This window comes from Bactrocera oleae, chromosome 3, assembly GCF_042242935.1.
Source record: "Bactrocera oleae isolate idBacOlea1 chromosome 3, idBacOlea1, whole genome shotgun sequence".
Lineage (NCBI taxonomy): Eukaryota > Metazoa > Arthropoda > Insecta > Diptera > Tephritidae > Bactrocera > Bactrocera oleae.
The window spans coordinates 90,318,340-90,342,669 of NC_091537.1; the positions used below are offsets into that span (position 1 = coordinate 90,318,340).

The 24,330-nt window shown below is 32.1% G+C and overlaps 1 protein-coding gene across 2 annotated transcripts in view; it reads left to right on the plus strand.

The window, feature by feature from the left end:
* The window catches only part of Dyrk2 (Dual-specificity tyrosine phosphorylation-regulated kinase 2), a 149,893-nt gene that overhangs the window by 104,362 nt on the left and 21,201 nt on the right, over nt 1–24,330 (plus strand). For both annotated transcript variants that reach the window (XM_014232168.3, XM_070107198.1), the window contains exons 4-7: nt 6,482–6,635; nt 7,414–7,990; nt 12,575–12,744; nt 12,812–13,089. In XM_014232168.3, the coding sequence (XP_014087643.2) occupies nt 6,612–6,635; nt 7,414–7,990; nt 12,575–12,744; nt 12,812–13,089 (1,049 nt within the window). In that variant the 5' untranslated portion in view covers nt 6,482–6,611. The remainder of the gene's footprint in view (nt 1–6,481; nt 6,636–7,413; nt 7,991–12,574; nt 12,745–12,811; nt 13,090–24,330) is intronic.

Sequence of the window (24,330 nt, forward strand, 5' to 3'; positions counted from 1 at the left end):
GGCTAAGCGATTCAAATGTGTGATTGTTTTTATATGCGCTTAAACTCATACATATGCACATATTTATGTACTAAAGTGCCCAGCAGCTAGCGACGGTCATTTAAAATGAGTACATTGACCACTGCCGTCCCGCAGCTCTCCAGCCACCGAGCCAGCAAGCCAGCCGTTTGACCAACCAACCGAACGGGCTAACTATATGCAGCGACTGTCCCAGTTTGCAGCAGCGAAGGGTGCTTTTGACCTGCTTCAATTTATACAATTTCCTTTTTTGTTGTTATTTTTGTTCTTCGGCTTTTTTTTTTTGTTTTTTTTTGTTTGTGAATGGCCGGCGAGCAAAACGCGGCCATTGGAACGTTTTGAGACATATTAAAATGTCTAGATACGTATGTAAACATGCAAAGGTGATTGCTTTAATTTGTTGTTGTTGTTCTTGCTATTGACAGCAATTGCTGATTATAGTTCACCCTTTTTCTAAATACCGGTGCCTTGCATAAGCTGGCTGTTCCACTTGTACTTGGTCAATTGCAGCGATTTGTTTGCACCTTAGAGGTAAGGTACAGCAAGGGTGTAGTTGGTGCAAGAAACAGGTGTCAAACTGTTGCTTGTCGGTCAGCTATTAAACGCTTTCTTGTATTTTTAATGGATTTGTGTTAATTTTTTGTGGAAGGTGCACATATATATGCTTATTTTCTGTTGTAATGTCGGAGTTTAGCTTAACCGTCACAGGTGACCTTAATACTGACTTATGTATACACCGGAGACTGATTTTTGTTTGCCTTTTGTATATGGTTATGTCCTGAAGTGTATATTTGGCACAACCTCCTTAAATAAATCTGGTGTGCGTCTTTGTTTTTAAGAGACTAACTTTTCTTCGAAGTATTACGCCGAAGTCTTCCATGACACTCAAAACCTGAGCGGTCATTGCGGCTGTTCTTCGTCACTTGTTGAAAAATATCTTATCCTCGGTATTGAGTACTCTCCAACAGTGTAGAAGGCTTCAGTTGCGACAAAACAGAACAGCGCTTTATTAGCAGAAGTTAGTCCTTGAAGTTATATAACAGTTTCGAATACAACCCTGCGTACTCTGAATACATCTCTGTATGGTGCAAATACAACGCTTTCACTATTTTCATTTAAGTTTAAATAATTCTCAAGTTTCCAAGTTTTTTTTCTGAATAGACTTCCTGTATATATTGTTCATGCTATGTATTTTCAGAGCCTCACTTTTAATAAATAGCAAATGCTACATGAAATTATATATGAAAAGCTTGACTCAGAGTTTCACTTCTTGCAGAGGGTGGTCTTTCTAACAAAAATAAGCGAAATTTAGTAGAATAATAATTTTGTAGTTTCGCAGTTAGAGTGTTCTGTACAGATTTCCTCGGTCAGGCTAAGTATTAGCAGTGTTTCTTCTAGCAAAAACTATGCGAAACTGTCAACAACAATTTAAATGTTCGCTTTTTGCCGTTCTCACAAATATCAAATACTAACCGAAACTATATACGAAAAGCTTCACTAAAATACTCGAAACAATACCCGAAACAGTATATAACATAGACTTGTGATAACCACTATACCACTATTGGGCGTTAAAGCGATATGAGAATTCCATCAAATAAATGGGAATCAAAGGAATGGGGAATAAGATCTCGCATTTTGAGGGTTAAAGCGCGCATATATAGTAGAGATTGGCTTAGTTCACAGCTTTTAATTATTTTAGCACCATAAATTCAAATCACGTCGCAACAGTAATGTTGTATAGAAACGCTGAGCGCAAGGCGTTAGCACCATAGCAAAAATATCGGTTTCAGGATTATATTTGGCAACTGACACTTAGGTTAAACTCTCTGCTTGAATGCATTACTTTATTTCAAGTAAAGCTTGGCAGAATACAACTGATAATAAATGCACAACCTCGAATTGCAGCCTTTCTCATTTTGCCTTTCATACAGTTCCCAGGCTTAAGGAACACACCTAGTGTGAAATTAAAAAAAAATCGGTGCTTTTTTCGTCGAAAAATTATATATATACCACTAAAAATAACATACTAAAATTTAAAACCGGCATTTTATATAGTTCTTCGAATATCGAAATACAAGAAATTTTATGAGCCTTTGTTATCAACTACCAACACAACTGCCAATCGAGAACATTTGCTGAATTCGTTAAAATTTTACTGTATAAATTGAAATAAATAAACACATATATTTGGCACATACAAACGCACGTTGCAGCGCTTGCTTCACAAAACGGGGTAATAAATGTCTAACTAAATAACCGCAAACTAACTCGAATGCAGTTACCAAACCACAAAATAAGCTAACAATAACAATTACAAATACAAAAGAGAGCCAATAAAGCTACTTATTTAAACGAACCTGCCCCCTCCCTGTGGCTTGCACTCCCACAGCACCCATGTAAATCACGCACTCTTCGTACAAAACTTAAATGTCAAAAGTTTTTACCACAATTTCCGACTCGACAAACAACAGCAACAACAACCGAAACGGTCTTAAATAGAAAAGTGTGCGCCGCTGCCAAACCAAGCGTGGAAAAATTGTTAATGTTTTTTTCAAGCTTTTTGACTGACTTTCAGGGGCTGCGTTGATTTTTTCTAGTTTTGTTGCTGTTTTGTTGTTTTTTTTTTTGCTTATAAAGCGCTCATGTAGTTATATTTTGCAGCAAAATATTTGGCTGTTTCGCCAGTCAGGCTGCTATTGTTTTTTTTTTTTGTTTTTGCCGCGGCTGCACGTCAACTTGTCACAAATTGCAGGTAATACTATGTGAAACAACAACAACAACAACTACTTAATGTGCTTGTACATGACAGCAAGCAATGTTTAATGCAGTGAAATGGCAACCGATGAGGTTAACCCTTCAGCCGGTCGCGCGTCAATGCATTCGTATGCGGGAGTTGTTGCTGCGCGTTGAGTGGGAGGTAGGGGGTGAGGTAGTAATACGACTGCAGAAGACAAATGCTTGCGTGCGCGTTGCATGATTTGATTGACGGCAGCGTTGTCGTCGATATGTTTTTTTGTTTTTGAAATTAATTTATATGTATGTTGTTGTTTAGCAGTAAAAAGGTAGAGGAAATAATTAATGAGTGCGCGCGAACGATTTTTTAAGCATTTTTTGTTTTGAATTTTTTTAATAAAACATTTTGATTTATGCAGTGAGTGATATCAATTTGGAAGCGTGGTGAAAGCAAATGTCATAAAGTTTATTTTGATGAATTTAAGTAATTAGGAAGCAAGAAAGGATATTCAATAAATTAAAAATTAACAAAAAAAAAAAATAATAATATAATAAAAAAATAAATAATAACATATAAAAAACTGTATTAAAATTAAAAAATTATAGACAAATTTAAAAAGTTAAGAATTAAAAAAAAAGTATAAACAATAATAATAATAAAACGTTAAAAATAAAATGTTTTAAGTCATTTTAATTTTGAATGGATTATAAAAAAGCTTTAGAATTAAAAAAATTTATTATTTCAAAAACGATAAAATAACAAAAATTAAATTCTTAAAAGATATATAAAATAAACGAAGAAGAAAAATAAATTTACAAAAAAATATTTAAGAAGTAAAAAAAAAAAACTAAAGATAATAAAAAAGCTTGGAATAATAAAAAAATAATAATTATTTCAAAAAAGGATAAAATAAAAAAAAATTGAGCTTTAAAAAATATATAGAATAAACTAAAAAGAAAAATAAATTATCAAAAATTAAAATAAAAAAAATGATATAATAATAGTAAAAAAAAAATCTAAGTCATTTTAGTTTTGAATGGATAATAAAGAAGCAAACTAATTTTTTCGAAATATATAAAAAAAATAATTAAAAATATGTATATCGAATAAACTAAGAAGAAAAAAAAATTTAAAAAAATGAAACCAATAAAAATTTTAAATATAACAAATGTAATAAACAAAATAAAAAAATAATAATCTCACGGGAAAAAGTTTTAAGAAAAAAATTAAAGCAAAAAATAATTAGTTACTACATTAACATCACTTTTTATGGGGATCCGATGTACTATATAGGGTAAAATGTCACTACCGCACACAAAATAAAAAAAATAAATATTATAAAAAAAGAAAATGAAAACAAGAACAAAGCGCTAACTTCGACTGTAAATCTCACATTTAAAAGTTTTCATACAAGAACTTGATTTTTTGGTTTGTATGACAGCTACATCTTATACTGACTAGATCTGAACAATTTTTTTTGAAGATTGTGCTGTTGTCTTGAGCCATAATCCGTGCTAAAATTCATGAAGATATCTTGTCAAATAAGAAAGTTTTCCATACAAGAACTTGTTTTTGAGCGTTCAGTTTGTATGGCAGCTATATGCTATAGTGGTTCGATATCGGCGGTTCCAACAAGTGAGCAGCCTCTTTGGGTAAAATGGCCGTGTACAAAATTTCAGATCGATAAGTCAGCAATTGAGGGACTAATTCGCGTATCAAAATACTTAAATGGTCGTCACTGAAGTCGCCGCAAGCAGGTTGGAAATATTCTTCTCCAATTGAAACTGTCTGGAGAAGATGAATGTTTCTGCAAACAAATAAATTTATACGTGTAATAGTAAAAGATCCGCGACTAGTCAACGATGAAATCTCTCGCATTATTGTTAAAAATTTAAGATTCATCATATTTATTGACATATTTCAATAATAAAGAAAATTGCTATCTCCTTGCAAGCCAATTTGTGCATCCATGAAAGTGGTAGTAAACTGAAGACAACAGACAATTAGGGTGCAGCACATAGGCAGGAAGAATGATTGCACAACAAAATACAAAAGAACAAAAGAAAAAAGCTGAAAAAAGGCAAAATATATAATAAGCGAAAGAAGTAGTAGGTAATAATTGCTGGTTATATGCAACAGCAGTTGCTGCAACAACAAAATGAACAACAGCTGTCAGCTGTAAATAGCAGACTACGTGACGCTTAACGCGAAATCACACATTGAAGCCGTCATTCAAGCAAGCTATCAGCCACAAAAAGCCTAACGACACGAGTATCTGCAGCCATTTACCGCCAAACCCAACGCGCGCATTAAACTTAACGAGTTAGTCAGCCAGTCAGCCAGTAAGTGGAAGTGGCAGTCAGCTTCGATGAGCTGCTGATGTTTTATGTGCCACTCAACACAGCGCGATTGCCCACCGCTAGCTGCGTTTAATGCGTTTTTACACAAACACACACACACACATTTAAACAAAAGCGTACCTAAATACAAAACAATTCATTATTATGACAATGACGACCGCGTCTATTTGGCATTTTGTGTGCTTTTGTTTGCAACTGCAATGAAAAGACAACGAGTTGCGGTTTATGTGCGCTAATGCGCATGCGCGGCACGACTTGAGCGCACAGACAGGCAGTCAGTCAAGCTGGCAGGCAGACTGCGCCACCTTCTTTGACATTTGTTTTTGTTGTTGTTGACATGCCGAGGGAAGTCGAAAGGGACGCTCACAAATGCATTTAAAATAAAAGTGTGCATACAAAAGCAACAAAAACAGCGAAGCTTTTAGCATTCCGCGTCGAATGACATTTAAAGCGCAGCGCTTATTATTGTTTGTACTATTTGTGAACATTTGTGTTTTTTAACTTTAAGGCAATAAACACAAGATTTCTTATTTGTTTGACATTTTTGCAGTGAAAACGCTAAAAAGTAGAAATATAAATTTCAATAAGCTTTTTAACGGTTGATTAAGTTTTTTAATATTTACTGCATTTATAATTGTTGCTTTTAACAATCAGCTGTCTAAAGTATTTACATAAATATATTTTTCAATACTCGAAGCATTTTTTAGACTTTTTAAAGTTTAAAAGCGACATTTATGAAGAGCTTTGCTTGAATAGCGAACTTTTCTCTGAAACTTTTTTAAATTTTGTTTGTCGAAATTCGGTCTGCAAAGACCTAGGAAGACAAGAAGCATTAAAGATTGCGAAATATGACATTTCGAGAATTTGTTTTGTATATTCATAAATTACTATTTAATTTTTTGCGAAATAAGTATATTGGAAAAAGTCACAAAGAGCCTAATGAGCTTAGAAAGCTCTAAGAAATTCTTGAAAATATCTCTTTTAACATCATATATTTTTAAACTCTGTTATGGGTCCAATAGTTTAATGAGCTTTTAAAGCTCTGAAAAAGTCCTAAGCATAACTACTTGTATATAATATATTCTGATACTGACCTTTAAGGCCAATAGCTTAAGGAGCTGTCAAAGCTCTAAGAAAGGCCCTAAGAAAAATTCAATAGCTTAATGAGCTTATAAAGTTTTGCGAAAATCTTGAACATGTACATATACTTATTTATCACGGATAAGTATTATTTAACTTTCTTAAACATTTTTAAGTTAGGTTATAGTATATTCTCTTTTTTAAACATACCTACATTAATTTTTTTGCACATTTCTCTAATAATTTCTCGTTAAAATTTATTTTTACTTTTTTTCCTTTTTTCCAGCTCTCCGTTAATACAAATCGCAAATGTACGCGTGTCCGGTAAATTTAGTGGAACATTCTTGAACTGAACTTAAAAGTCAACATCCGTAAAGGATACTATATATAAATTCTCAACTCGAGAATATTGGAAAATGTTGGATCGTTGCGAAATGCCGGTGAGTAGAAATATATAATGAACCTCAAAAACGGAGTAAAAAATTTGAAGAAAACCTAAAATATGTAGCGAAAAGTTCGCAAATGATAAAAAAAAAGATTTTGAAATGTGATATATTTTATAAATAATTTAAAAAATTTTAATAAATTTTTATTTAAAAGACATTTATTGAAGTAAAATAAGTCAAATGAGAAAAGACATTTAAATAAAAATATATTGAGAAATATTGGCTTTGAAGCTATCTTTATTATGTGCAACGGCAAATTCTGAGTACTTGGCAACTCTGCTTTCTTATATCATATTTTCATAGCTAAAACCTAAGGTCAACCATCCTAACCTACTCAATAATAATTTTTTGAATTCTTTTTTTTTTGAGATGATAGTAATTAAAAAAATACAAAGGTGGCAACGCTGCAATTTTTTTGCAAGATACTAGGTGGCACAAAAAGTTTGAAAAATAATTTTTTAATCTCATTCATATATGTAAATTTGCTGAAACCATTTTTTTTATATATATTGATTTTTTTTGTTGATATGGACAATAAACTAAAATGAGAAAAAGTACCAGAAAAAATAAGCTAAGTGGCAACCCTGGCCATAACAAATTAAACACTATTTATGCAAATAAATTAATTTGATATGCATTACACATAATATGTCTTAATATATAAGCAATGCATGTTCATTATTGAGACAGCGCCTAAAAGTAGACAACAAAAATATATATATTCATAAATAATTGTGCTCACAAATTTCTCTCTTCTTATCTGCCTTTACAGATTCAAATAGACAACGATAAATTGCGGCGCGTCAGCGCTGTTGTCGATCGCGACAATCGCCTCTCGAATTCACGCCACGATCTGCCCAATGTGTGCAACGGGGGCGTTGCTGGTATAACGGTTGGTGGCAATGGCACAACGCGCGGCTCATCGCGCTCCAGCCGTTGCCTCGACGTGCACAACAACCTTGTGAATAACAGTCACAGCCATAGCCATCACAATGGACATCATCAGCGCAGCCCGACCAGCGGCAACAACAACAACAATAACAATAATAGCAGCAACAATAAGATTAACAACAGCAACAACACTAATATCAATAACAAAGCGCAACAAAAACAACTAAAGGCAACTGATGCGATTAGCCACAACGGCAGCAGCAACAACAATAACGGTCACAATAATTTAAGTAATCACAACAACAACATTGGTTCGCCAGTATCATCGACAACGATCTCCTCGCACGGCAACAGCACGACCAGCGGCGGTGAGCGCGGCTCATCGACCAAGTCGAACAGCAGCAGCGGCAGCGGCAGCAGCGACAATATCAAATGCAATACGCCGATGTCGCCGTCAGGTGGGTGTAAAGCAAAAAACTAGAAAAAACAAAAACAAAAAAAAAAACTTTAATTACTTGTAAGTTCCTACAATGTGCATTTGAATGTATGTGTGTGTGTGTCTGTGTGCATCAGCCTTCTGTGCCACAGTTCGTCCTTCAACTGCGCCTGTTGGTTGTATTTGTTTTGTATTAACGGTATTTATTCAAGTTCAGCTAACCATATTTGCGCTGGGCTCTGCGTCTATACAATTCCAATTGCTACACCCTCACAGTAGGCGTTCCGTTGACAACGCTTAACATTTGCTCTCTCCGTCAATGTCGACAGCGTCTGACCGGCGGCTGCGTGTGTGTGCATTTGTAAAAACCTTTTAGCGCTTAAATTTTTTGCTAGCTTGCTGAATTTTACGCATCACTGTCATTCGCAACAGCCCGAAACCCCTCACCATAGGAGTGTGCGGTTTGAAGTGTTGTATATAGAGTATGTATGTATGTATGTGTGTGACCATAAGCATTGACTCTTAGACTGCTTCGCGCCGTTGTTGCTAATTAAATTTTAAATAATTTATATTAAGGTCAAGGATGCACTGCGGCTAGAGAAATGGAAATTGAAAGCAAAGTGCAAAAAGCCTCAGAAATAAAGAAAAGCGTTTCGAAGCGCAAATGTAAGCGTGAAAAGCGCAAGTGAATATAAATTAAATAAATGCAAAGCTCGGTTGTGAGTTCATATATATTTTGTTCCCGGCCACCCTGTGAGAAAGTGTGAAAGAGATGAAATCTCAAACTTAGCGATTTTGTTCGTTTCGGAGAGTGGCTTTACTCAAAAACAAAAACACATGCAACAGTTATGCCAAAACTTGTAGAAAAATATTTAAAATCTGTTTGGTGAGTTTTAAAATTAAACTTTCCTAAACTTTGAAAACAAAAAACAGTGTCAGTAAACACCACTTGAACTAGCTCTAACTCCATTTTATCGGTAATTTTGTGTTTAGCATTAACACTTCCCACAAACACAGAGTTTGCTACAACAAAAATTTTACTCCACTTGCCTTGAAGATCCTTTTTTGATGTAAATGAACCTTTTTTCACATAAAAGATTTAGCGCATTGTTGACGTAGTTGACCTCCTGTGCAAGAGTTAATAACATTATTGAGTGTTCTGCTAGTTAACCATAAAAAAATATGCAGCTCATTGTCTCACTCAAACCTTTTGCGGGTTTTCATAAGCGCTAAATCCTTAAACTCGAGTTTATGGCTCAAAAATGTGAAACTCAGTTTTCCTTAAACACTTCAATGAGAACCATTAGCGAGTTTTTATAAAAGTAAATCCGTAAACTCGAGTTTATGTTCGAAAATACGAAACTCAGAGTTTCTCAAACACGCAAATGAGAACCTAAAGCGAGTGTTTATAAACATAAATACGTTGACTCGAGCATATGGTTCAAACTGTGAAACTCAGATTTTCTTAAACATTCAGATAATAACAGTTTGTGAGTTTTTATAAAGGTAAATTCTTAAACTCGAGTTTATGTTGGAAAATATAAAGCTCAAAGTTTCTCCAACATTCATTACACGAAACTCAGAGTTTCTCAAACACTCAAATGAGAACTTAGCGAGCGAGTGTTTATAAACGAAAATACTTAAACTCGAGTTCATGGTTCAAAAATGTTAAACTCAGAGTTTCCCAAACACTCAAATAAAAACCGAAGCAAGTGTTTATAAACGAAAATACTTAAACTCGTGTTTATGATACAATTTAAGGCAATATTTCATTGTATTGTATTTGTTTTTCATTGTATTACCATCGAAACTTCTACAAAGCAAAAATAATTTTAAAGCTTCCAGCCAAAGCCCGTTTTCTCAATGCTTTGAGTTCCATAAGAATAAGTTAGCCCTATAAAAAATGCTAGAAAAAAATGTTGTAGAAATTTCGGTTTATCTTTAAGCTCCACAGATCCAAAGTCAGCTTCTAATCTATCATGCTTAATAAACCGATGTGAGCCTGAAACCTCTAAGAAATCGCGTATTCTGGGCTTTGTATCTGAAAATGTGTTTTACAAAAAGTATGTCTAATACTTTCTGCCGGAAAAAATACTTTCGACAAAAAAAATTTAACTTTAAAGCTTGGTTCAACTTAACCTTAGAAATTAAGGCATTTTTAATGCTAAAAGCGGCTTTGAAATCGATTTACTCGTTTTAGTAACAGGCAGAGAGGAACAAATTGTGCTGAAACTATACAAGTATAATGTCTGCGTTCCTTACCACTTCTGAAATAATACTACATGCCAGTGTAAATTTCAAGCTTTCACAACCACAAATAGAAAAAAATTTTGCTAAAATTTTAAAGCTCAGAAGTGGTTTTAAGTTATGTAAAACGCATATACCTTAACCGTTATTTTATACACAAATTATATGTAAGTGAAAAATCGCCGACTTAGCTTAAAACCTCGATGAACTCAACAAAAAAACAGCAGTTCCATTACATTTTCTATAAAGTTCTAAAAAGATCTCTAAAAAGAATCCTTTCCTACATTAAACCAGCAATTACAATGTCAGAAAATTTCCTTTAAATTTGTCCAAGGTCAGCCATTAGGCACGTGGTATTTTGCTGTTGCTTTAAATAAATAAAACATAAAATATTAATTAAACCACTTTTCGCAATGTTTTGATTGCTCGACGCAGCCACAAGCGTTGATTGGCAGTAGACGAGAGTGTATATGTTATATAACGAATTTTACCATATCAAAAAAAATAAAGTGTTCAACTTTCTACTTTCTAATATAGAATATTATATAAGTGAATTCCCCATTGACACACAGGGCACACGGGTGTACATGGCTTTGTTTTATTCATACTCAACCGTGTACAAATGGATTAACGGTGTAAAAATAAATGGAAAATTTGTGTTTTTATTATTATTTTTTACACTTCGTATTTAAAAATGCAAAGAGGGAGAGGAGTGGTGCTAACCCGTAGACTTGTTGTGAGCTGTTGTATGAAAGTTATGTGTGTGCATAGGTTTGTGCGAGTGTGCAACTTTGAAGGACAGCAAGACTCAAAGCAAAAAGGAAGGAATGCAATACAAAGGGCGCATACACGCATTGAAGTTGAGTTGAAAGCATTCACAGAATGCGTGAGCAGATATTTTAAATGAGTGCAATGCAATGCATATGTCTATATGTTAATGTGTGTGCGTGCAAAGTGTAAACTGCAAAGCGTGCATTTTTAATTAATGCTAAATTTATTTTAATGTTTATTGCATTTGCTGCGATACTATATATGTATGTATGTCAGCTGTTTATGTTAATGTAATTTTAATGGAAAATAACTTTTTTTTTTTACTCAAAAAAGGTGATTTTAGTTCAGATTAATTAAATCAAGTGTTGAATTTTAAAATTGATTAATCTTTTGCAGTTTAAGTATGCACAAATATCTTTATGACTTTCAAATAATGATCTTTAGTGGCTATTAATTTTGTCTTTTGAATGCTTTTTAGATTAATTATATACAACAGTTTTTATGACTTCAAAATAGGACTCTTTAGACATATTTAATTCCATAGTTATATAAAATATCATTTACAGTTTAATTGTATACAAAATCTTTTTACCTTTGAAATTTTTAGTCATGATAAATTCTGTAAATTTATGATTAATCATTTTCAGATTATTTATGAACAAAAATTTTCAAGAATTTCAAATTCTATGATTAATCATTTCCAGATTAATCATGCACAAAATATGTATATACGAATTTCAAATAATGATTTTTAGTCATGATTAATTCTGTAATTTAATGACTAATAATTTGCATTTCATTAATTATGTACAAACTGTTTCAAAGCTTTCAAATATTTTACAAAAGTCAAATCATTCCATTACATTTAAGTAACATTTATGGGATTAAATTAATACGACTTTTAATCACGATGAATTTCGTGATAAAGAAGATCTCTAGTCACGATTAGTTTTTTGACATTTTTTGCTAGTCCTGATTTTTTAACGAATGCTATTCAAATATTCATATAACTCACTAACTATTTGGTAAACTAATTTTAATTTCAAAAAAATCAATTTATTAGAAATAAATATTTTAATTATGATTAGTTTAAGAAATTAATTCTATCAATTTCCACTTTGTAAATCCCAAGAAATTGTCTTTTATCAAGTTTAATCTAGCATTATAATAACAATTAGGCACAAAGCCAGATAATTTAAGCTTTTGACTTGCATGAAATAGTCGTGATTTATTTTAAACAAAATAAGCTGATTCTGAATTAATTAGTTATTTCAGTTACTATTTCCTGAATCTATAAACTTAGGTTTAATTAAAAATCTATTTAACAATTATTGACTAATCATTCATAAAAGAATTTAATCGTTAGTCTAAAACAATATCAGTCTTCGTTTATGTAAAATAGTAAAAGGCTATAAATTTTGAAAATATGAAAAGGCTAACTATCCTATTAATTAATCAGGGATGAATTAAGCATGTAAGTTCTTAAGGTTCTGATGAAGTCGTTTTTAAAATTGAATAATTATTAATTGAATAAAAATTAATTAAATTAACACTACTATAAGTATTATGTAAATATCTTTGCTTCCAGATCTCCTCATGAAATACCGCAAATATTTGACTGATGTGGAGCAAGAAGAACTGAAGGTATATAAAGAGGTTTGGTATTTTGGACATAATGCCACTAAAAATTTCAATAAAACCACAACGAATGGTACAGCAAATTTGGGCTTCGATGATGATAATGGAAATTATAAAATTGTGAGTATTAAACAATATACAAGCTTACGAATTTTTTTAACGAAACACTCTTCAATCGTTTGCACAGATTATACACGATCACATTGCCTTCCGCTATGAGATACTCGAAGTGATCGGTAAGGGTAGTTTTGGTCAAGTTATACGCGCCATGGATCACAAAACCAATACATATGTGGCCATTAAGATTATACGCAATAAGCGGCGTTTCCTCAATCAGGCTGTGGTAGAATTGAATATATTAGATGAATTGCGTGAAAAGGATGCCGATGGATCTCATAATGTTATACATATGTTGGATTACACATATTTCCGCAAGCATTTGTGCATTACATTCGAGTTGTTAAGGTGAGTAAAAGAGCTATTTGCGAAAATATGATATTTTAAACTCAGAATAATTTCGGGACAAGCAAATAAAAAAATTTGGGGCCCCACTTTTAATAATAAAATTTTTAAAATATGTGTGTTTTTTTGAAAACTATTTTATTTACAAAAATATAAAATTTTAAATCCAAAATAATTTCGGGATTAGCAAGTAAAAAATTCGGGATCCCGAAACTTTTCATATTTTAAATATAAAATTCTTATAAAATATTTGTATTTTTTGTAAAATACTTTATTTGCGAAGAGAGAAAATTTGTAAATTAAAAATAATTTCGGGATGAGGAAGTGAATAATTCGGAATACCGAAATGTTTCAGATTTTTTTTAATGATTAGCACACAGTTCTTCTTTAAGTTAATTTTTTATGCCAGTACTCGCAAAAACATTATCAGCATTATAATTATGAACGAATTTCGGAAATACAATATTTAGAAATTAGTAATTTTTTCTTAATACATATTTTTGAAATTAAATCATTTGGACCTAATTAGTCCCATCCAGTTGCAAAACATTGCGTTTTGTATTTGATACTAAATATATTTGTGCGTCAAAAGCCATACAGCATAATTTTCGCAATCCCGAAAAATTAATACCGAAATTTCGGGATTCTTAAATAAAAGTTTCAACTTTATTTTGCTTAAAAATTATTATGAAAATATTATTAAATAAAATTATTTATTTACATCTATTTAACATCAGTCGTATCACACTTACCTCATTTAATTGCTAACGCAACAAAAGTGCTATTTCCGTTCTTGCCACAACGAATTTGCAGTTTATTTCCGTCGCCTAGAAGAAAATAATGCATAATTTATTAAGGTCATTAAACAAGACGGCATATACGTCTATGCATTGAAATTACTTCATTAGTGCAAAGTTTGGCCACCCCTGCTTTCAAAGAAAAAAATATGCAAAAAGTGACCACATTTTTTTATAATTAGTGGTATTAGTAGACTTATTGTTTTTGTTCATTTCGTAAGTGTGGAAGTTGTTGTATTTTGAAAGTTTGCGCAATTTGCGGACAACATTTCTCATCAGCAAGTACATGTCAAGTGCACAAGAGGCCTAATAAAGTTTAAATTTTTTTCATATGCCCACTTTTGCCGTCTGTAGTTGCTGAGAAGGCTATCCATAGCTCCGTATAGTTATATAAGAACCGTAATTTTTCACAACCGTAAGCATTTACTTTTTGCATCCGAAGCTTGCGTTACGTTGAAGTGTGAGCAGAAATGTTGTGGAAGGCCATTTATTGACATTATCATGACATTTGGCTAAGAAAACTTTTTGGTATTGCATACATGAATGTGTTTATGTGTTAGTTGGAATACATATTTATTTATGTAAGAGTGTTAGTACACTTGATTTTTCGAACTTGTGTAAGCATACAGATAGCTTTACCCAAATCTCATACCAACTGTTAAAGTGCTTTGCTTTTCTGCACTTATTTTCTGTACATACACACATTTATTGTACATACACACATATTATTTAATAAGTATGTAGATTTGTATGCGCATATACGCTAGTATTTTTGGAGAGTGAATGCTTCATGCTGTGCGGAAATTGCTGTATTATGTTATATAATTTTCTCTCTCTCTTATAATTTTTTTTATTGCATGCAATTTTTTATCGATAGTTTTTTCTTTTCTCTTTTTATTTCTCCTTTGGAGCTTCGGTGCTGTTGTAGCAATTGCGTGCTTTATGACAATTGTGTACGCACATTAATAATACATGAAATTTTTATTTATGGCATCAGCACACATACCTACATACGAGTATGTATATAGAATAAATAAATGTGTGGACGCCTATTAGTATTCTATACCCTTGTTTCTACTTTTTGCTAGTTGTTCAAGCATAAAAATGCTATATATACCCATGTTTCTAAATGTCTTTCTAATCAAACTTTATTGAGTGTTCTATTAATTTAATGACCTGACAATGTCGCATGCGAGAAATATACAAAATAATTTTTATGCGTTATTAATAGACGACTATGGCGTGAAGTTGTGCGCCAAGTAATATCACTTATGCAAAAATTTGCTTTCTTAAACCAAATCAGCATATGTTAACACTAAGCGAATTGCATTGGCAACTTCAGAGCTGCTGAGAATTACCAAAGACAGACTTTACAAAAGCTTGTTTAACTCATAGCACCAACTTTTTATGCTGAATGAAATTGTCACAACTGTTTTATATGCAAGCTCAAATCACTAAACCTCTAATCCAATAAAAATCTTTATATCCCTAAGGTTCTGCCTTTTCTACCAGAAAAATTACATCAAACAGTTGCTCACATCACTTTACATCCTTTACCCCACACCTGCTGCAACTACCTTGAACTAATTCAAATGTCAAAAGCGAATTTCAAAGTTTTACTGCTCACTTTCAATCGAACTGCCAACTGTCTGTCTGAGTTGCTTCCGTGTGTTTCCCGATTGTGGTGGCTTTTTGGTGGCACGTTTGCGCGCTACTTCCCCAGCGCATTGTTGTAAACAAATGACGTACGACAATGTGGCATGTAGCGTGCGAGTTGCAGTCATTTGCGCATGCCAATAAATACCCAGCAACAAATTTTGTTAAGTGTTCGACTGGTCCGAAACTAGTTCTATACGGGTAGTACCGGCTTTGTATGCAATTTTAAGCAGATAATGCTTAAGTTAAATCTTTATGTTTATACGCATATTATTTGTGAACGAAATAATAGAGCGTCTCCAATTTTAAATAGCTAGTAGACCTGTTTTTCTAATAAGTATGCCTTTCGTACTAATTCTGGTAGTAGTTTAGTAGTACTCCGATTGTTGCTAACTCTTAGAGGAATACTCTTAAATTTCTTACATATAACTGTTTACCTAACTACTTTATTGCGTTTTGTTGCCTCACTCACTTTGCGGCTCACCACCTGTTCCCGTTGATTAACTTACTTCAGCCACTACTGTATTTGCATGAAAATTTTAAAGTTCGCAACTTGTCGGTTGGTGGTTGCGCTGTGCCTTGCACCGTGCTGCCTGTGCTGCCAAATCAGCGTCACTCGCAATCGCAAGAAAGAATGTAGAGCGCGCATTTTGCGTGTACGGAACTAAGTCGCATAGCCGGCATGAAGTAGTACGAATAGTTGGAGCGCGGCTTGTTGACAATTTTTTTTTTTCGGGTGCAAATGACTCTTGTCGTTTTTGTTTTCAATATTTACTGCTACTCAATAATTTTGTGGGCTTCCACTTATCAACAATTCAATCGCGACAAGCAAATAAGTCAGCGAAATGACGTCGCTCTTGATGGATGTGTTGGCAGCAGGCGTTGGTGTGGGGCGCGTGGTAGTTGTTTTGGCCATGACCGTGGTAGTGCACTTGCTGCTCGCTGCTCGCCTTACAGCCGCTGCGTTTGTGAGCTCGCAGGCACTTAATTGGTGCATGTTGCATGTTGAAAGTTGAAAAACTATTAGCTCTTAATTTTATTGTATTTGCTTGCGGGTTTTCATAAATTTTTTGTTGTAAAAATATTAATGGATTTGTTAGTAGGATTCAATAAAACTTTGAAAACGTATACTTAAAGTTCTCAATATATTTATTATATATGGGGTTCAAATGAAGAAAGCATCTGAAAAAAATTTGCTGTTAGTATTTTTTAAATATTTGACTGCATTCTTCCAATAAGTTTGCGGATAGTGCAGTCTTTCGAGCTGATTCGCGTATATTTCATTAATTTCACTGAACTTCTCACTAAATTTAACTAAAAAGTTGACATATTTCATTCACTCACTTTTTGTTCATGTAATTCTCAACAAATTTAATTAAAAAATTAATAAAGTTGCAGATTGCTTATTAGATATTTCGACGAATTTAGCATTTCTGCATGTTAAAGAATCATAACATAAGCTGTTCTAAAACAATCATCAGGTCCATGGTTTTGGATATTTTACAGTTTTTACGATAGTATCAAGTGATTGGATAGGCCTTAGATGGTGGTTGGGAAGAAACTTATATATATCATCTGTCAAAATTTTACCCGGACTGACGAAAAAATTTTTTTTCACGTATTTTAATACCTATATAGCCTTATAGCTCAAAATATTATCTAAGACCCCGAATATTGGCACTTTTGGGAGCAATATTTATACTGAGATATATTATTTCTGAGAATTCAGTCTTACTTTAGTTCATATTGTAGAATTATAGGTATTTAAAGGCTCTGCTGCAATTTCAGTTTTTCTGGCATTTAAAAAAGAAAACAATTTATGTTTTCTTAACCGAACCCCTTCCCAGCTTATCTAACTCAAATCGCAATCACGCCGAATTACCGAACATATGCGGTAACTGTAATTTGTACCGAACACCGAATGGCTTCCGCTTGCTCTCGTCATTAGAAGTCACACCACCAATTATACTCTTACAATTTTTATGTGTGTATGTATTTATGTATGTATGTGTCTAAAAACCGTTATTATATAAAATGTCAAACTTAATTGCTGGGCGTATTGTCGGTGCATGCGAAACTGCAATTAAAATTATGACTGCAAATGAAAGCCGCCAGCCAAAAATTAGCTTTATGAAATTGTCAGAAAAAGTCCTCTAAGTACTAAAAAGCTAAAAATGAAACGAAAACTTTCAACATTTGTGGATTTTTCAAATTACGCCTACACTTAACCCCGAACAAGCGCACCCACACGCCTACAAGCGAAACCATATCGAAAACCAGCATTAAAAAGTTTGCGCCTAGAAGCAGGCAACGCGCTTTTATGACTTTCAGCAGCAACAAAACGCGAAAATAAGATATTCTGACCTTCATTGCTCGTCGTAAAATTACACTGACGACGCCAATATTTAGTCATATGATTTTATAATTATGAAAAAGAGACAAAAAATACTGTTATTTGACTTTAGCATACAAGCAGGCGCTTGCTCTTTACACACTGCGGCAAAAACGGTATATATTTTGGTGACGTTGAGTCGCGTGCAAATCGCAAATTTTTTATTACAAAACGGAAAAAAAATTCATATTAGCGCACCCAGCGCTCTTTCCACTACTAAATGCCGTTATGTCGTGAACTTATTTTACATTCATGCACCAATTTGAGTAGCTGCACTCCAACTCACAAGCGAGCTGCTTAATTTGCCTCACACACACGCACATATGCAACAAAACTACACGAATCAATGAATTTTTCGCACAACATTTGTTGTTGTTGTAATGTTAGGTAGTTTCTAATGGTATTTGATGTGTCTTTGAGTTGCCTAAATATGACGGAGCCAATTAAATGTCCCATATATTATTGTATATATATGTGCATGAGGCATGTGTGATACGTGTGGCACGTGTTAGCACTGCAAAGCAGTTGCTAGTAGGCAACAAGTGGGCTAACGGTACATTTGAAAAAACGTATGGGTGTGTGTTTATGTCATCATTAGCAATAAATAAAATGAAAGTAGTGACACTTTCCTGCCACCAGCATATAACTCTGTTTGTGTTAACCCTCTTATATATGTATAAGTGTGTGCTTGTATGCGAGATATGTGTGTGTGTATGCGAGATGTGTGTGCTTGCAAGATGTGTGTGTGTGTTTCTTTTGGCTTTCCGAAGATTTATAGCTGCTTGTCAGCGTAAATATTCGTGAGCTTACATGTAGGCTCATACCAGCACACACACACATTTATGCATATATACTAAACACTCACTCAAGTGCATATATACACATATTCACACATTCCTCACACACACCTTGACTTCTAATTCTTCTACTACACCCAACATATATTTTGTGCTTTACTTGTCTTGTGGCAGCCATTGCACCATATGTTGCCACCAATATCCTGCACGTGTCTCCAATAAAATGTGTGAAGTTATGTAGCTACGCTTTCCTCAGCACCTATATTGGCATAAATTGGAGTTCAAGGCACATAGATAAATGTTGCTTAATATCTTACGTACATATGTAATGGAACATATTGTGGGAACATTTTTTTTTTATTTGAATATATAATATACATATATATTTCATATATGCGAGTAAAAGGAAATATAGTTTTAAATGAATTTTATATTTTCGAAAACTATATGAAATTTTCAAAACTTAATTTTTTTTTTAATATTCTGTTTTTAAAGACCACAGTTGTTCACTTAATTTTTTTTAGATTGTTTTGAATGGATTGATTCAATTAGCATTCTAATCGGTCGAATGTGCCTTAGAGTAGCCCAAAATGTTGAAAATAAATGTCACAAATTAGTTTTTTCAAAATTCTCATGTGAATATTTTTAAAATTTCATTATTTTTTAGTTCAAATCCTTACTTTATATATTTCTCGAAATTGATTTAAAGACATTAAAGACATTTTTTTAAGAGTTATTATAACTTTAATTTTGATATGTTTTTTAAATATAAAAATTTTATATTTTTTTTATACTAATTTAATTATGCTTTTGATGACAACATGAAATTTTTATTATTTTTGTTTTCAAAACTATTTTGAATAGATTTTATACTTTCGAAAACTACCTATGTGAAATTTTCAAAATTTTATTTTATTTTAATTTACGGTTTTTTTTGAAGACCAAGTTCATAATTTATATTTAGTTTATTTTTCAAAACTGTTTTATATGGCTTTTATATTTTCGAAAACTATATACAATTTTCAAAACTTAATTTAATTTTTCTTTTAATTTACTGCTTTTTGAGGACCAAAGTTCAAATTTTTTTTTTCAAAACTGTTTTCGATGAGGTTTTTATTTCCGAAAACCATATGAAATTTTATATTTTATTAATTTTTATTTAATTATAATTCAAATAAAAGTTTAAAGATCATATGAAATATTCAAGACGTAATATTTAGGTAATTTAAATTTAATATTATTTTTGAAGTGCATGGGAAATTTTCAATATTTTATTTTAATGTTATTTTAATTAAATTATGTTTTTGTAGACTTTTGCTTTTTCAAAACTTTTTTGAAGGAATTTTTATATTTTAGAAAACTATATAAATCATTAGGAAGATAAAACATCGGACCTTTTTTTCGAAAACTTTTTGAAACATTCTTAATGTCTTAACGTATGTTGTAAAGTTATCTTTTTTATTGCTTTTTTAAAACTTTTTTGAAAAGATTTTTTACTTTCGAAAACTATATGAAATTAAAAAAAAAACCAAAAAAATTCGTACTTACTTTCGAAATTTTTTTGAAATGTTCTTAATATACACACATATAAAATTTTGGTGACAAATTTTTAACTTTTGCAACACAATTTTCTTCTTAATTATTTTCGTGGACTATGTCAAATTTTCCAAACTTTCTTTTTAATTGCTTTTTAAAATCTATTTGATTTTCAAAAAAAAATTTCGTCCAAAAATTAGTTAAATTATTCTCAATGTATATAATTTTTGTGACTTTTTTCATAATTATTTTTGAAAATTTCATAAAAAAATAGCAAATTTTTTTTTTTAAGTTATTTACAATTAAATCAATATACTTAATTAAAACCTCCCGGTAGTAGCCTTCAGAGCATTAGGCTTAATTTTGCAACTTTCATGTTCAGGTTTTCTTCATATGTTTATATATAGTTTCCCCAATATGGTCCCCTCAACTCTTTGAATATTAAACTTTTTAGTCAAATTAAAAGATCAATAATCTCCCTGAAGTCAGCGTGCGAACCGTTACTCGTACATAAACAACTTAAATTGTTTGCTCCTGTCAACGCTCACAAAACTATAAATCTTTTGCAAAATCTGATTTTAATTGCCCACGAGACTGTCGACATTTCAAACTGGATTCATGAGAAAATGGATATGGGACAAAGTATAAGTGAACAAGCACAGGTTTTTTCTCTATACATATGTACATACTAAAATAGTATTTGCGGATTACAGCAGACACAGAAAGTGGAAAATTGTAGGCACCGTGCTGCACATCAACGCCTACGAAACGAACTACAAAGTGATTTATGGTGCACAAAAAGAAAAAAGTAAAAGAAAAGAAGACATGAAAATATATAGCCAAAATAATAGAAAAATACAAAACATGAGACATAGAATTGTATGTGCAAAAAGCTTAATAAAATTTATTTTGATGTGAAAAGTTTTATATAAATTATTTATTATAAAAAATTTGATGCAAAGCTTGATATATATATCATTCATTTGGAATGATAATATAAAACTCAAAAATATTTGTCATAATAATTCGTCAATTTTTTCGGCTATACCTATAAGAAAAAGTAAAATTTTCGTGCAAATTAGAAAAAATAAATAAAAATAGAAAATTTCATATAGGATTCAAAAACAAGAAAATTTTTTTGAAAATTTCATATTCATAGTTTTCAAAAAAGTAAATATTTTGAAAAAAATTTTGAAAATATAAAGAAAACTTAAGTTAATATAATGAATTCCAAAACAAAATCAAGTGTCGAAGCTCAAATTTATTTTTCAATAAAAATGTGTTGGAATTCAATTTAGAATTTTTGGAATTGTATCGACAAAAATATTATTGCAAAATTTCACAAAAAATAAAAATAAAAATAGAAAACCAAAGATATTAATTAATAATTGAAAAACTAAAGCAAATATAAATCTTAAAAAGTGGAAGTGTCGAGAAAAAATAATTTTGAAAGGAAAAAAAGTTTAAAAATATAGCCGAAATTCACAAATTTTTTACGGTGATAAACGCGCGTATTTTGCAAAAAATCACAAAACATTAACAAAATTAATTTTCAAATCCAAAACATTTTTTAAATGTCATTGATATTTCAGCAAAAAACGAATTAAAAAAAATAGAAAAAACCGCAATTGAAACCAAATTCCCACATAAATCACGCAAAAGCCATAAACACTGAGTCAGCCTCACCAACACAACATTAAAATTGTGTCAGCAACATGCACAAAATTGCAAATAAATATAAAAAATATTGGCAAAACTCACTTCAGCTACAAAACCTGCACACAATTACCTACACACATACATACACCCACACACATTCATACCTGAACGCCTAGCGCACATTATCAAACGCGCTCTCATACATACACATAGTCGCCACAATTTTAAGTGTTGCCATATTTCAATATTTTATAGCAGCACTTTTGCTTTACGCCCATTGAATTTTCATGCAAGCGGCAATAAAGGGTGTCCAAAGCTGCGACGCAAACAACGAGCAATGTGTGGTAAAAGACAACAAAGTAACAAACCTATTTATATCGTTCTTTAGCTATATGTATATTTAGACTTGTTGTTGTTGTTACTTAAAGGTGGTCACTTGTGTGGCATTACTAGCGGTTTATGGCCAGTGAGACCACTGCAATTTTCGTGTACATAAATATGCCGGCAAACAAAAGGTTAACAACACATACACACACACACACACATATGTATATAAATGTAAGCAAATAAGTGGATTTTTATGAGCATGGACTTTGTTGTTGGTTGTTGTGAGAGGTCATGTCTGGATTTTAAGGTTTTTGTGCAAAGCAAATGTCATTGTGGCAATGTGTGGCGCTTCTCAATTGCACGTTAAGTAGGTCGGTGGCGCCACCTGCACACATATATGCTTAAGCAGACGCAGAATGAGTGTGTGTGTGTGTGTGTGTACATATTTGTTTACGAAAATTATGTGGTCTGAGGAATTCAGAATTTGCAGTGAAAAAATAAATAAATATTATAAGCCATTGTATAACAGACTGCCACCCTCGTATGACCACCTGCCAAAAGGCGCTTTGTGCCGTTGAATTTATAAACCTGCAGTTTCACTCTCGGCCGCTAGTGTTCGTCCTAGTCTATTAAGCTATTGTATATTGGTGTTAGTCTGTATATATTTACAGCGCTTGATTGTTGCCGGGGATTGCTGATGCTATCAGTGTGGCCATAGACTCACAGCCGGCAGACTATACGAGTATATGTATATATGTACTTGTATTTGTATGCAAGTATTTAAATATTTACATAGATTGCCAAGCAGCTCTATTAAGTCTATAAGCGCAAAATATTGACCTCCAAAAGTATGCTGCATGAACTGATGGAATTTACATTTATGGTGAGGTACTTGTGCTTGCTATATTTGTATACATATGTGTATGTATAGGATTAATTTTTTGGTCTCAGAAATTAAATTGGCAAGCAGCGCTCAGCATGAATAATATGCATGAACTGGAAGCATTTGCATGCAGTTGAGATGGGTGTTGAAGTATGAAGGCAAAGTAAGACATAGTCATGAATAAATGAAATTATATTGTATAAGAAACACATATATTGCCCACTCTGAAAAATAAATATATTTTTTTAATAAAATCCAATAAGACATAAAAAAAATATAAGAAGAAAACATGCCTGCACAGCTTTAGGAAATACATTTTTGACGAGTTAAGAGACTTGAGTTTGATTAAGATAAAGTGATGAAAAAGTGTTAACTTCGGCTGGACCGTAGCTATAATATACTTCACAGCTGTTTTTTTTATAGCATAAAGGGTATATATATATATTTTTCTTGATTTTGATCGATCAGTTTGTATCACAGCTACATGCTATAGTGCTTCGATCTGAACAATATGTTAGGAAGTTGGAGCGTCGCCGATGCTAATAATCCGTGCCAAATTTCGTGAAGATATATTTTCAAGTAAAAAAATTTTACATACAAGAACTGGATTTTGCTTTGTCTAGGAAAACGATCTATATGAAATTTTTTGAAAAATAAAAAAGTTTTCCTTACAAGAACAGTTTGTATGGCAGCTAAAATGTATAGTTCTTCGAACTGAACAAAATCTTCGTACACTATAGCCATGCTTCAAGTGATAATCTATGCTAAATTTTGGGAAGATAACTTGTCAAATACAAATTTTTCCATGTAAGAACTTTATTTTGAACGGTCAGCTTGTATGGCAGCTATATGCTTTAGTGGCCCCATATCGGCGCTTCCAACAAATAAACAGCTTATTAGGCAGAAAAGACGGTACGCAAAATTTCAGATCGATATCTCAAAAACTTAGGTACTAATTCGGGTATATAAGAAATTGTATTTTTATTAAAATTGAAAATATTGCAGAAAATAAAGATCTTTACCATGTTTATTAAGCTGTATGAAGTTTTTGAGATGACAAGGGCTGAAAAAATCGAATATGTGTTTGGGATTTGGCTTCTAAGTTTGTCTAGATACCTCAGTGATTGTTTTTCTCTATAAAAAATTTTACTTTAGTCCCCTATATATAATAATGAATATGTAAAAATTTTCAAAAAA